The 14,529-nt window shown below is 42.7% G+C and overlaps 1 protein-coding gene across 1 annotated transcript; it reads right to left on the reverse strand.

Annotated features, from left to right (window-relative positions):
* Positions 1 to 818: 818 nt before the first annotated feature.
* LOC139577863 (G-protein coupled estrogen receptor 1-like) lies at positions 819 to 10,590 on the reverse strand. Its single transcript, XM_071405009.1, has 2 exons — positions 10,464 to 10,590; positions 819 to 3,205 (listed from the first exon to the last, which is right to left on the reverse strand). Exon 2 carries the CDS (start codon positions 2,634 to 2,636, stop codon positions 1,530 to 1,532), a length of 1,107 nt encoding a protein of 368 aa, XP_071261110.1. The 5' UTR covers positions 2,637 to 3,205; positions 10,464 to 10,590; the 3' UTR covers positions 819 to 1,529.
* Positions 10,591 to 14,529: the final 3,939 nt, after the last annotated feature.

A 14,529-nucleotide genomic window follows, 5' to 3' on the forward strand; every position in this document is an offset into this window, starting at 1 on the left:
CTGTAATTGAGGAGATTTTTCTAGCAAAACAGGAGCAGGTGCGACTCCTTACAGTAGCCTACTGTACATACTCTCAACTGTAACAAAAACTAAAAGATCTGGTCTTTATTCAGCCTTATTTCACATACAGATTAGTAAGGCAGAGAAGGATGTTTAAAATGATATTAACCCTTACCCTCACCCCTTACCCAAAATAGTATTTGGTAAATAAACAAGCATTTGGTAAACCAATCTGTCCCTGCTCACTGTAGTTTTAGAATGACTGAAACTGTTGGAGACTGAGAGTAAACACAAGAGATGATAGCAGCGCCTCTGTCGTCTTCATTGAGTAATGTGTTTACATATAGTCCCATCTCCTCTGCTCCGAACAACACCTGCCTCCTTGTTTCTGCCTCAGGCTAACAGGAGTTGACAACTAGGGTCATAATACTGTGGATAACATCCGTCTTTAGAATGAGTATCGGTCTTGACTAGATATATTTAGCGTTCTCCAAATACTGAAGGCACTGGCACACAACTGTTTGTGTATGCTTGAGGAAAATGAACATTCATGTTTCCTTTGCTATCTACCTTGATTTGAAGAATATTTTTGTTAAAAACATTTCAAATGAATTCTGTAAACATAGGAGAAAATCAAAGGTAAAGAAGCTTTTTCTGACGTCTGGGCGCATGCAGCAGGTCACCACCTACAATTTGTTTTCATATGTAGAAATATGATTTGTTTAGATTTGTGGAAGGCATATCATGTCTTTTACTTCCACTTTTTGTAATACACTTAAGGTTGTCAGTACTAAGTCAGCAAAGAGCTTCTCAACAGCTTCCTAAAAAAACAACGTTTATTTTATTTATTTAACACCACATAAAAGTGGTGTTAGTGGACAATTGCTTGCACAGGCAAACAAAGAAAAGGACATACAGTGAATTGTCAGTACATAAAAAACGATCCGACAACAGGTGTGTCTAGCAGTCTTATGGGTTACCCAAACAGTTCCGAGGAGTATACAGTGTTACAATAACCACACTGGGGTCAAGGAGAAGCAAGTCACTGGTCCCTTTGATGTGTCTGTTTTAATTTGTTCCCTCACCGCCATTTCTCTGAGTAGATTGTTGCGGTTTCATGACAGGTATAGCTTTGTTACATTAGAATAATGACTTTGTCTTTTGATAAGCGAAGAGAAGACATTGAAAGAACACCAAACCTGGTATTTTCATCAATTTGCCTTCTCCATTTTCCAAATGTCTATTTAATACCCTGATCTCATTATTTATATCTAATGACATGTAGATACACAGTGTGTTCTCCACCCGCACTTACAGGAGAAGAAATGGCTGCCTTATGGTCAGTTTCAGTTTTCCTCCATGGTATCTCTACCACTTATAAGAAGCTGAATTCTGGAAGCCTTGAGTGTGTCATGAAGACAATTCCCAGGATCCTGCTGGGTAGACACAGCAGCACATAGCTCTTCCTCCCCCCTGGAGTTCTGTTACATCCAAACCTTTCATACAAAGATGTTGCTGATCCTGCAGCATCACACCTCTGACACCTCACTCCTCACAGGTATGTGTAAATCTAGGGTGTGGTGGCAGAAGCGGTAGAACACGGACCAGCTGGCCTTCTGCTTGATGAAGAGTCTTAGCTTGTCCCTGAAGGTCTCCCCCAGGAAGCTGTAGATAATGGGGTTGAGGCAGCTGTTGGAGAAGGCGGCCAGGTTGACGATGTGGCCCGTCAGCGGGTAGTCATGCCACAGGTGGCCGCTGAAGGTGCTGCGCTGGGCCGGGTCGTCCGTGCCATGCAGCAGCTGGATGCTGATGAAGATGTTCTCAGGCAGCCAGCAGATGAAGAACACCAGCACCACCACCCCGATCATCCTCAGGGCCTTCTGTCTGCGAGGCCACAGGCCCCGGTGCTTCTGCGCCCGCATCAAGATACGCACGATCAGCGAGTAGCACAGGCCAATGACGGAGAAGGGCACCAGGAAGCCGATAGTCACCTCTAACCACTGGATCTCAAAGACGTTGGCGAAGCAGAAGTGCACCTCGCCGCGGTGCTGGGTCTGGACGATGGTGAAGGGGAGCAGCGTAGCCAAGATGGAGGCCATCCAGATAAGGCTGCAGCTGAGCTTGGCGTGCTGCATGGTCCTCAGAGGACTACTGCTCATGGAGCTGGCCAGAGCCACGTAGCGGTCAAAGCTCATCCATGTCAGGAAAAAGATGCTGCTGTACATGTTGACCTGCAGGAATAAGGACATGAAGGTACACAGAACAGCGTACTCATAGTACTTCTCATTGAGGTTGAAGACCTCGATGAGGGAGTCTGCCACCAGGATGAGGTCTGCGACCGCCAGGTTGACAAAGTAGAGGTCCGGGATGGTCATCTTCTCCCTGTGGTTGAGGTTGACCACCAGGATGAGTATATTCCCAATGAAGCCGATGGGAAAGAGGAGGATGGTGTAGAGGCAGGAGAGGAAGAGGCCGATGGTATAGAACTGATAGGTGTCTGGGTTCTCAGACGCGTCCGTGACGTTGTAGTCGTATGAGGTGTTTAGTTGCTCCGTACCGTTGACATATACCTGAACCAGAGAGGTGGTCTGCACTTCCATACTGCCTGTGTCTTTGCTTTGAAGGTCTTGAATCATAGGTCATATAGCCTACATATTTCAATCTTGTCAGTGCCCGATTCTCTGTCTCAAAATGTTCTCTCATCTATGCTCCATTTGCATGCTGACAGAAGTCAGTTCTTATAAATATATAAATAGTTTAAGGGTTGTCTGACCCCATGTTTGCCTAGCAATAGCCTAGCAATCAAGGTTTGCCTAGCAATAGATGACAGAGGGTACAGACACAGAGCAGCACCTCCATGTTTTGATATCACCCCTTATCGGCAGAGGCTGCTAGGGCTTACATGATCCATGTGGTTCAACCTAAGGGCTTACATGATCCATGTGGTTCAACCTAAGGGCTTACATGATCCATGTGGTTCAACCTAAGGGCTTACATGATCCATGTGGTTCAACCTAAGGGCTTACATGATCCATGTGGTCCAACCTAAGGACCAACATGTACTTAGGGACTTTGCTTCTTTCTCTTTTTTTGAGCAGTTTGTTTTTCACACGTTCTGATTCCAGTGCTGGCTTTTCTCATCCAGTCCATGTGCATGTTTATTCACCCAACCTCAGCCTGTGACCCTATTGCTGTGACACCTGAGCTGTGGAGAAGACAGAAGAAGAAAGTCATTACATGAAAGAAGGATTAGGTGCTCAGCAGCCTTCGGTCAAATGACATATGTCTGATTGTCTGTCTAGTGACTGAGCACATATCAAACTCCAAAGGACCAGAGGTTTCATCTCAGGTAAAATGATTTACTGGTGTCGAACTGTATACACAGCAATCAATCATATATGATGGTTGAACTCAACAGTTTGTCTCTACTAATTCCGAGATGAGACGAAGTTCGTTGGTGGTTACCAAAGGACATTAAAATGCACATTCTCAGGCTTAAACAGATTCATTGAAAACCAGCTGCTTTGAAATCTTCAGCCAATCCTAGTTCAGTCTATCAGCCTGCTCCAGACTTAATTTTTATTAATTGGTGGGATGGTGGGAAAATAGATTTCGAGCTAATTAACATTGAACAAAACCATTCTAAATCTGATGTTTTGGCTAGAGCAGGGCACATGATTTCTATACAAGTAAGAGACAGCCCTTGTTATATTCTTGATAAGCAAATATCATTAATCCATGAGATGATATGTTTATTTTCCTAAACAGTGACGCAGTAAAGACATTTCATAAATCAATGTTCAATCAATGTTTTATTCACTTAACCTTTATTTAACTAGGCAAGTCAGTTAAGAACAAATTCTTATTTACAATGACGGCCTACCAAAAGGCAAAAGGCCTCCTGCGGGGACAGGGGCTGGGATTAAAAATAAAAATATAGGACAAAACACACATCACGACAAGAGAGACAACACAACACTACATAAAGAGACAACAACATAGCATGGCAGCAACACATGACAAACCAGCATGGTAGCAACACAACATGACAACAACATGGTAGCAACAAAACATGGCAGCAGCACAACATGGTACAGTAGCAGCACAAAACAGGGTACAAACATTATTGGGCACAGACAACAACACAAAGGGCAAGAAGGTAGAGACAACAATACATCACGCAAATCAGCCACAACTGTCAGTAAGAGTGTCCATGATTGAGTCTTTGAAGGAAGAGATTGAGATAAAACTGTCCAGTTTGAGTGTTTGCTGCAGCTCGTTCCAGTCGCTGTTTTTTCTTCACTTTACATTTGCTTAGTTTTATTATTGATAACAGATCATGTACAGTAATTTATTTAGAGTCACAAAGCTATTAGATCAATTTCAAATCAAAATCAAATCAAATTTTCTTAGTCACTTGCGCCGAGTACAATAGGTACTTCACAGTGAAATGCTTACAGTGAAATGCTTACTTACGAGCCCCTAACCAACAATGCAGTTAAAAAAATAAAAAAATTAACATTATCGAATAAGAATAAGAAATAAAAGGAACAAGTCATTAAAGAGCAGCAGTAAAATAACAATAGTGAGACTATATGCAGGGGGGTACAGGTACAGAGTCAATGTGCGGGGGCACTGGTTAGTTGAGGTAATTGAGATAATATATTCATGTAGGTAGAGTTATTAAAGTGACTATGCATAGATAATAACAACAGAGAGTAGCAGCGGTGTAAAAGAGGGGGACAAATGCAAATAGTCTTGGTGGCCATTTAATTAGATGTTCAGGAGTCTTATGGCTTGGGGGTAAAAGCTGTTTAGAAGCGTCTTGGACCTAGACTTGGTGCTCCGGTACCACTTGCCGTGCAGTAGCAGAGAGAACAGTTTATGACTAGGGTGACTGGAGTCTTTGACAATATTTAGGGCCTTCCTCTGACACCGCCTGGTATAAAGGTTCTGGATGGCAAGAAGCTTTGCCCCCGTGATGTACTGGGCCGTACGCACTACCCTCTGTAGTGCCTTGCGGTCGGAGGACGAGCAGTTGCCATACCAGGCAGTGATGCAACCAGTCAGGATGCTCTTGATGGTGCAGCTGTAGGACCTTTTGAGGATCTGAGGACCCATGCCAAATCTTTTCTGTCTCCTGAGGGGGAATAGGTTTTGTTGTGCCCTCTTCACAACTGTCTTGGTGTGCTTGGACCATGTTAGTTTGTTACACCAAGGAACTTGAAGCTCTCAACCTGCTCCACTACAGCCCCATCGATGAGAATGGGGGCGTGCTCGGCCCTCTTTTTCCTGTAGTCCACAATCATATTTTTTGTCTTGATCAAGTTGAGGGAGAGGTTGTTATCCTGGCACCACAAGGCCAGGTCTCTGACCTCCTCCCTATAGTTTGTCTCGTCGTTGTCGGTGATCAGGCCTACCACTGTTGTGTCATCGGCAAACTTAATGATGGTGTTGGAGTCGTGCCTGGCCGTGCAGTCATGAGTAAACAGGGAGTACAGGAAGAGACTGAGCACGCACCCCTGAGGGGCCTCTGTGTTGAGGATCAGCGTGGCAGATGTGTTGTTCCCTACCCTTACCACCTGGGGGCGGTCCGTCAGGAAGTCCAGGATCCAGTTGCAGAGGGACGTATTTAGTCCCAGGGTCCTTAGCTTATTGATGAGCTTTGAGGGCACCATGGTGTTGAACGCTGAGCTGTAGTCAATGAATAGCATTCTCACATAGGTGTTCCTTTTGTTCAGGGGGGAAAGGGCAGTGTGGAGTGCAATAGAGATTCCATCATCTGTGGATCTATTGGTGCGGTATGCAAATTGGAGTGGGTCTAGGGTTTTTGGGATAATGGTGTTGATGTGAGCCATAACCAGCCTTTCAAAGCATTTCATGGCTACAGACATGTAGTCGGATAGTCATTTAGGCAGGCTACCTTAGTGTTCTTGGGCACAGGGACTATGGTGGTCTGCTTAATAACCTCTTGACGCTAGGGGTCAGATTTTTTTATATTTTTAAATAACGTTCCCAAGGTAAACAGACTATTTCTCAGGTCCAGATCGTAGAATATACATATAATTTACAGATTGGGATAGAAAACACTCCAAAGTTTCCAAAACTGTCAAAATATTGTCTGTGAGTATAACAACACTGATTCTGCAGGCGAAAACCTGAGAAAATCTAACCCGGAAGTGTTTTTTTATTTTTTATTTTTTAAATCTGTGTTTCCTGGCCCGTCTTTCTTCCATTTAAAAGGGTATCAACCAGATTCCTTTTCCAATGGCTTCCTCAGGCTGTGACCAGGCTTTAGACATCGTTTCAGGCTTTTATTTTGAAAAATGAGCGAGATTTCTCAAAAATAGTCAGGTGTCCTCTGATTAGTTCCTGCGCGCGAGAGGGGTAGCTCTCCATTTTCTTTCTCTCTTTTATTGAATAGGTTACGGTCCAGTTGAAATATTATCGATTATGTTTGTTAAAAACAACCTGAGGATTGATTATAAAAAACATTTGACATGTTTCTACGAACATTACAGATACTTTTTGGAATTTTCGTCGAACGGAACGAGGCTTTGGTTTTCTGAACATAACGCGCAACCCAAATGGCGTTTTTTTGTTATAAAAGTAATATTTATCGAACAAAAATAACATTTATTGTGTAACTGGGAGTCTCGTGAGTGCAAACATCCGAAGATTATCAAAGGTAAGCGATTAATTTTATTGCTTTTCTGACTTTCGTGACCATGCTAATTTGGGGCTAGCTGTTGTAGCATTGATTGATACACTCACAAAAGCTTGGATTGCTTTCGCTGCAAAGCATATTTTCAAAATCTGACACAATAGGTGGATTAACAACAAGCTAAGCTGTGTTTTACTTGTGATTGCATGATTATAAATATTGTTAGTAATATTTTGCGCCCTGCAATTCAGCGGTTGTTTAGGAAAATGATCCCGCTAAAGGGATCCGTAGCGCAGAGAAGTTAAAACATGTTGGTATTACAGACTCGGACAGGGAGAGGTTGAAAATATCAGTGAAGACACTTGCCAGTTGGTCAGCGCATGCTTGCAGTACACGTCCTGGTAATCCATCTGGCCCTGTGGCCTTGTGAATGTTGACCTGTTTAAAGGTCTTACCCGCACGCTCTCATGCATGTTTCAGTGTTATTTGCCTCGAAGTGAGCATAGAAGTAGTTTAGCTCGTCTGGTAGGCTCATGTCAATGAGCAGTTCTCCAGTGTGCTTCCCTTTGTAGTCTTTAATGGTTTCCCAAATCCGACGAGCGTCAGAGCCGATGTAGGATGATTTTATCTTATTCCTGTTTTGAGGCTTTGCCTGTTTGATGGTTCGTCGGAGGGCATAGCGGGATTTCTTATAAGCTTCCGGGTTAGAGTCCCGCTCCTTGAAAGCGGCAGCTCTAGCCTTTAGCTCAGTGCAGATTTTGCCTATAATCCATGGCTTCTGGTTGGGGTATGTACGTACGGTCACTGTGGGGACAATGTCATCGATGCACTTATTGATGAAGCCAATGACTGATGTGGTGCACAACTCAATGCCATTGGAGGAATCCCAGAACATATTCCAGTCTGTGCTAGCAAAACAGTCCTGCAGCTTGGCATATGCTTCATCTGACCACTTTTTTATTGATCGAGTCACTGGTGCTTCCTGCTTTAATTTTTGCTTGTAAGCAGGAATCAGGAGGATAGAATTATGGTCAGATTTGCCAAATGGAGGGCGAGGGAGAGCTTTGTATGAGTCCCTGTGTGTGGAGTAAAGATGGTCCAGAGTTTTTATCCCTCTGGTTGCACATTTAACATGCTGATAGAATTTTGTTAGGACCGATTTAAGTTTCCTGCATTAAAGTCCCCGGCCACTAGGAGAGCCACCTCTGGGTGAGCGTTTTCCTGTTTGCTTATGGCAGAATACAGCTCATTGAGTGCGGTCTTAGTGCCAGCCTCAGTCTGTGGTGGTATGTAGACAGCTTTGAAAAATACAGATGAAAAGTCTCTTGGTAGATAGTGTGGTCTACAGCTTGTCATGAGATACTCTACCTCAGGTGAGCAAAACCTTGAGACTTCCTTAGATATCGTGCACCAGCTGTTATTTACAAAAATACAACACTAATCTAACCCTGACTGTTTTGCACATTATCCCAATGTTCATTTCTCCATGTTGATCTTAGCTAAATAATAGTCTAAGCTACACTGTAAAGGAAAACTAAGTTATATGGTAATTTTTTGATATTATTGTCACGCCCTGACCTTAGAGAGACTTTTAATGTCTCTATTTGGTTTGGTCAGGGTGTGATTTGGGTGGGCATTCTATGTTCTTTATTTCTAGGTTTTGTGTTTCTATGTTTTGGCCGGGTATGGTTCTCAATCAGGGACAGCTGTCTATCGTTGTCTCTGATTGGGAATCATACTTAGGCAGCCTGTTTTGCAACCTTAGGTTGTGGGATGTTGTTTTTTGTTAGCTCTGCGTAGCCTACGGAACGTGACGTTCGTTGTTCTTTTGTTGTTTTGTTTGGAGTTCGGATTTAATAAAGAATCATGAACACGTACCACGCTGCACCTTGGTCCACTTCTTCCGACGAGCGTTACAATTATCAACAGGAAAATACCATGAAACCTTTTACTGCAGCATATTGTAAATTATGGTGCATTGTGAGAAAATTATGTAGGAGGGGAAAGAATTGCTGTATTTCGAATGGTACTGTAATCCATCCCTGACTGTATTTTTTGGAGCGTCAAAACCCTTTTAACCACTACTAGGTACATGGTATTGTTGTTTCCGGGCTCATTAAAATATTTTGAGGCGTGCCTTGTAAGAGGCTATATTTGTTCCACCTATTAGTAAGAGTGCTGTACCAATTTAATTGGTATGTGGTATATGCAATATGAAATACAGTAACTTACATGCTTCTTTGCTGCCTGTAACTTACTGTTCAATTCACAGCAACCCTTTTACAGTGTAAATAATATCCTGACACTTCCCGTTGCCTGTTTTCCGTCAGTGCAGAGGGAACCTTGACCTTTAGCATGCGTTCACACTCAGACCCTCAGTCTTTTCATTTACAAAAAGGAAAACCTCTGCAATATTAATACTGCCTCCTCTCCCCTGAGTGCCGGCTTTCACAGCCATATCTCAGCCATGAAGCATGTAGGCACAGGACATTTTTTTTTTACTGGATAAATGAGACATAGGGATCTCATCTCACAGGGAGAATAGCCTCTGAGCCATCTGAGAAACATCCAGGAAGCCTTGCTAACCCAACCATGCAGTATATTACCATTATCCTTTGGCAAACAAACTTTGACTGTCTGTTTTGACTTCCAGCAGAATGAAGGATTTGACACTTAGAGCAATACATCATCTAACGTTTCCACAATTCAGCCTCAAACTGCTGTGATGGTTTTGGAACATATTGCCAATGAAATGCCACTGGCAGTCCTAGAAGGCAGATAAGTGTAGAAAGACATGCCAGCCCACTTAGATTAGACATGGGGTCTTTATTTTGATATGGACCAAGATGGATGGCTGATCAGGAATCAACAGGACCCACATTAGGAAAGCTAAGATTAATATAATTCCCTTATAAAGGCAGTTGTATAATTCAAAGATAAACATACTGGTACATTTTATTTTACCCTTTATTTCATTTAGTACAGTCATACATGAAAACTCCTTTTATAGCCTGAAGCAGAATGATGTGAGGCATTCTATCTGTATTAATTGGCTTGATATGTAATTTGTTTATCCTCCATCTGCACTGTCTATAAGCAAGGCTGGTGACCCCATTTTGCGTTATTATACAGCTTTTGTCATAACACCCCATTTATAAGCCAGCTAAAAAGATTAAGCACCAGGCAAAAAGCTTCCCCAATGGCCTATTGCAATCAAGCTGGGCATCTATCTCTAGAAACTAAGGAGGGGTTATTTTGTTGTGGACAGAAGAAGAGATGCATGGTGGTAATGAGACATGAGACTTGACAGCTTCCTGTCTCTCTAGGGGAACAGGATGTCAATCTACCAGTTCAGACATGTAGGTTAGTGTGGAAAAATTAAGAGCGGATAAAATACATTATACATCACAAATCACTTTCTGTTCACTGAGCATGAAGGTACAAATGGTCCATCAACCCCAAAAGCAACAGGCAGCTTATCCACACCAGGCTACACATGTTAATTTTCTTTTGTAGAATGGACTCTTTAATGTCCCCCCATTTTATACACAATCTTAAATCTGAAAATAACAACTTGAACTGTCTCGTTTGTAACACCATTGAAGTGAAATGAAATCTGACAATGAGCAGAGGAAAAATCCCATTCATCTCTGGTCCTGATCTATTGAAACCTCCCATCCAATTCAAGTTTGCACCTTCTCCTTCTAATATCTGAGACTATTTATTTTCTTCAACTCTGTAATAGTTATAAAACAGCTACGATATCACACAGGGATGGAGAGCAGAGAAAACCACTTACTTTTCCGTGGTGGGCTTGTTGTCCATCCAGCGTGAAACTCCCGTGCAGAAGTCAGTGGAGTGTCACCGATTTCTAATCCCCATGTCCAGCTGAGGCTGCACTCACTGCCTGCGCCACCTGCTGTTCACCCCAACCCAGGGAGAGAGGGAGAGAGAGAGAGGAGCCAGAAGAAGAGGAGGAGAGAGCGCTCAAGCAAACGCAAACACTAGACCTCCTCCCTCATGAAACTTGCTTTGTTTGTGACCATGCTTGTTCCTTCACTCATCTACCCCCTCCTCCTCCTCTCCCCTCCTCCCTCACACCTCTCTCCCTGAACCCTACCTGAATTGCTCAAAGCATTCAGGCGTACAGGTTCCGTGACCTAATTATTAACCCAGACAGGTGTGTGGATGCTATGGGATCTTCTAAAGGTTCCAGATGTATCTTGGCCCAGGTCTCTATGTACATAGTCTATAGACAGTAGCTTGAGAAAACAGCCTCATCTGTAGAGTCCATCTAGTCTGAGCAAGGAAAACACAGCGCTGTACACATCCCGTCAGAGAATACAGTATATCGTTCGTATAAGGTCATAGTCATACATCACTATACTGTATATACTTTATAGGCATATACCTCATAGCCATATTCCTCTTAGTTATGCCTCTCAAAGGAGTTTGCATTGACATCCTGTTCACAGCAGATCTGTTTAATGTTTCCATTGCATAGTGAACATTTTTCACTAGTTCCGAAAAGCACTGAAAAACATTTGGCATAGGACAGCCTAACTGGGTCCAACTGGAGGGAATCTGGCATGAGTGGCTTTAATGTGGAACTCCAGTAAATACCACTGATGCCACTTTTACCAGCCTGCTTCCAAGGGAAACACAGATGATAAGAAAGCTTACCAGGCAGTAGAAGGTAAATAGATTTGTTAGTCCCAAAAGGGTATGCAGAGCTCTCAATCACAAAACGTTTTAGTCACTAACTGTTTTTGTATAGGATACTCATAGATTAGAAGATAATTGTTAGTGAACACCCATGACAATAAACAGATATTTTTTCAAGAGGCCAAATGAGGACAGCCAAGCATGGCTTACTTATATTTTACAGGTAATAGTTGACCCCGCTATGTATTAAAAGCAAAGTGAGTTGTGAGTTTGCCCCATTCTCCTCATAATTACATTTGATGCCCTTTAGAGGCTTCTGGTTTCTTCAACACAGCTTGGTATCAAGATGAGAAAAAAAGGAGGAGTAAAGAGAGAAAGCAAAAAAGAGGGAAGAGAATTAACCTCCGAGCAGAATACATTTTGACGAGAGAAAAGGGGGGAGTGAGAGAAAGAGAGGGATGGACACCAGATGATGCTTAGATGAGGCTTATAGTTGAACACTTCCTGTGAGGTTGGTCCTCAATGTCAGCAAGTGGATCACAGACAGTCAGTCACAGACAGTCACAGACAGTAGACCCAATTGAAGATCTTATTAAATATATTATGACTGTGTCCCTCTTCTTATTGCGGTTCATGGTGGATAGTGTAGTGCCTCTGTGACAGCTGAGCTATCTGACAGTGTACAGAGCCAGTCTGTGTTTAGATATGGCCATCTGGTGGATGGAACGGAACTGCTCATGTAACTACCATACTAACTGTTCTACATTGCCATTCGCACCGTGTATCTGAGGCAGGCAGACTGATGCTGCTCATTTTGGCCTTGACACCAAAACAGGAAGCTCTTCTTCACAGGGGGCTTATTTCTTTATGCATTGTGTAACTGATCTCAGTACAGATGCACAGGCAAACACAAAGATCCTGTTGGCATGAACAAACTATTTCCACACTAAATTATACACTGAGTGTACAAAACATTATGAACACCTTCTCTTTCTGACATAGACTGACCAGCTGAATCCAGATGAAAGCTATGATCCTTTATTAATGTCAGTTGTTAAATCCACTTCAGTCAGTGTAGATGAAGGGAAGGAGACAGTTTAAAGAAGGATGTTTAAGCCTTAATTAATTAACCTCTACAGGATCGGTGTCCCTCCCCACAGGATGGTTAAGCTAACGTAGGCTAATGTGATTAGCATGAGTGTCACGCCCTGACCTTAGAGAGACGTTTTATTTCTCTATTTGGTTTGGTCAGGGTGTGATTTGGGTGGGCATTCTATGTGTTCTATTTCTTTGTTTTTGGGAGACTAGTCAGGATTGAGTCAAAGATGAACGGAGCAAAGTACAGAGTGATCCTTGATGAAAACTTGCTCCAGAGCGCTCAGGACCTTAGACTGGGGCGAAGGTTCACCTTCCAACAGGACAACATCCCTAAGCACACAGCCAAGACAACGCAGGAGTGGCTTCGGGACAAGTCTCTGAATGTCCTTGAGTTGCCCAGCCAGAGCCTGGACTTGAACCCGATCGCACATCTCTGGAGAGACCTGAAAATGGCTGTGCAGCAACGCTCCCTATCCAACCTGACAGAGCTTGAGAGGATCTGCAGGGAAGGAAAAAAAGTTAGACCAGAGAATCTTGTTTCTCATGGTCTGAGAGTCTTTAGGTGCCTTTTGGCAAACTTCAAGCGGGTTGTCATGTGCCTTTTACTGAGGAGTGGCTTCCGTCTGGCCACTCTACCATAAAAGCCTGATTGGAGCCATGCACAACGTGATGCCGTGCTCAACATAAAAAAAACAGTTCAGCTCATTATATAATTGTGGACTGCCATGGTAAGCCATGTGAACAAATCCAATGAAATCACAGTTTCTGACTACGTACACTGTATCATATTATTTATGTTGTTGATTTATAAAATATATTTTTTGAGAAACCTCATACTTGAAAGACTCACTCCAGCTATTTAAAAAAAAAACGTTCCTGTTGAAAACAATATGCCATGCATAAATACAGTAATGTATACACACTTTTATTAATTAAAGAAATATGTTTTGAGTAAAAAAAAATGTGTTGTTGACATAACTGCAAACTTCAAGGAGTAGGCCATTCAAGGAGTTGGTCTCATTGTGCCCTCTGATGTCATCGGCCTCCCCCTTGCTTGCGGGAACAATAGAGGAGCAATAGAGAACAAAAGAGGAAAGGCCGAACCCTTCACTTGTGCCAAGTCATGAGGATATCTGGACCACCTTGAGATGTGCCTTTTGTTATTAAGTAAATCAGGTGATAAATGCAATGAAACAGAGGCTGGAGTGCAACTTGAAGCCCAGTTTAGGAGTAACGCGGAATCAATCATTTTTTATTCTGCTTTACTGAAAATGTATGTATGGAGTCAGCCATTGACACCAAGCTAAGGCAGGAGCAAGCAGGATTCTCCACATGACAAGGATGGGATATATGTATGATCTCTCCACAGATTCTGAGTATCTATGGTATTGTTACAATCATGGACATGTTTTCGACTACTTCAAATGCAGAGTCATTATGGGCAATACCAACGAATTTTCACACCCAGAGTTCCAAGTGACCAATGTGAGGTTTGTGGAGTCATTGGGAGAAAGAAAATTGTCTTCCTTAGTAGTTACTTTTCTGTGAAGGCACAACCTAGATTCAAGCCAATGTAAAGTAGCTCATCATGTTATTAAAACAACCTTGTGAAAGCGACATGTTCTAATTTCTGTCAAAAACAGCTTTATATCGAAGGAGTCCCTTTGATTTGACAGCCTGCATGACCATTAGACCTGATGGCATGTTTCTGTGCATGAGCTTAGCTAGCTAAAGTCGCTATGACATCGACTACAGACATGATAGGGATTTCTATTGGAGAATCAGTTTCTGGACCTCTTCATGTATATTCACTTTGGCAGTACCCTCTCTAAGTGGTTCACTGTGCAGTCTGGAGTGAGACAGGCCAGGGTCACTCATCTCTCCTATCCTTTACTTTATTACCATTGAATGGATCATGACCAAAACTACATCATACAAACTCAGAGGTATTGACCCTTTTCTCTCAGCTGTAGCATCTCTAAAACAACATCCTCTCATTCTGCATTTACGCAACTATTCCCATTTGGATGTCTTAGCAGAGCAGAGGAGCCAAAAATCCACCTAGAATATAAAAGCTACAGTTGAAGTCGGAAGTTTACATA

The sequence above is a fragment of the Salvelinus alpinus genome, chromosome 1, assembly GCF_045679555.1.
Source record: "Salvelinus alpinus chromosome 1, SLU_Salpinus.1, whole genome shotgun sequence".
In the NCBI taxonomy this organism is placed as follows: Eukaryota; Metazoa; Chordata; class Actinopteri; order Salmoniformes; family Salmonidae; genus Salvelinus; species Salvelinus alpinus.

Bases quoted from the DNA above. Each gene is read 5' to 3' on its own strand.
- LOC139577863 (XM_071405009.1), bottom strand. From the start codon at position 2,636: ATGATTCAAGACCTTCAAAGCAAAGACACAGGCAGTATGGAAGTGCAG.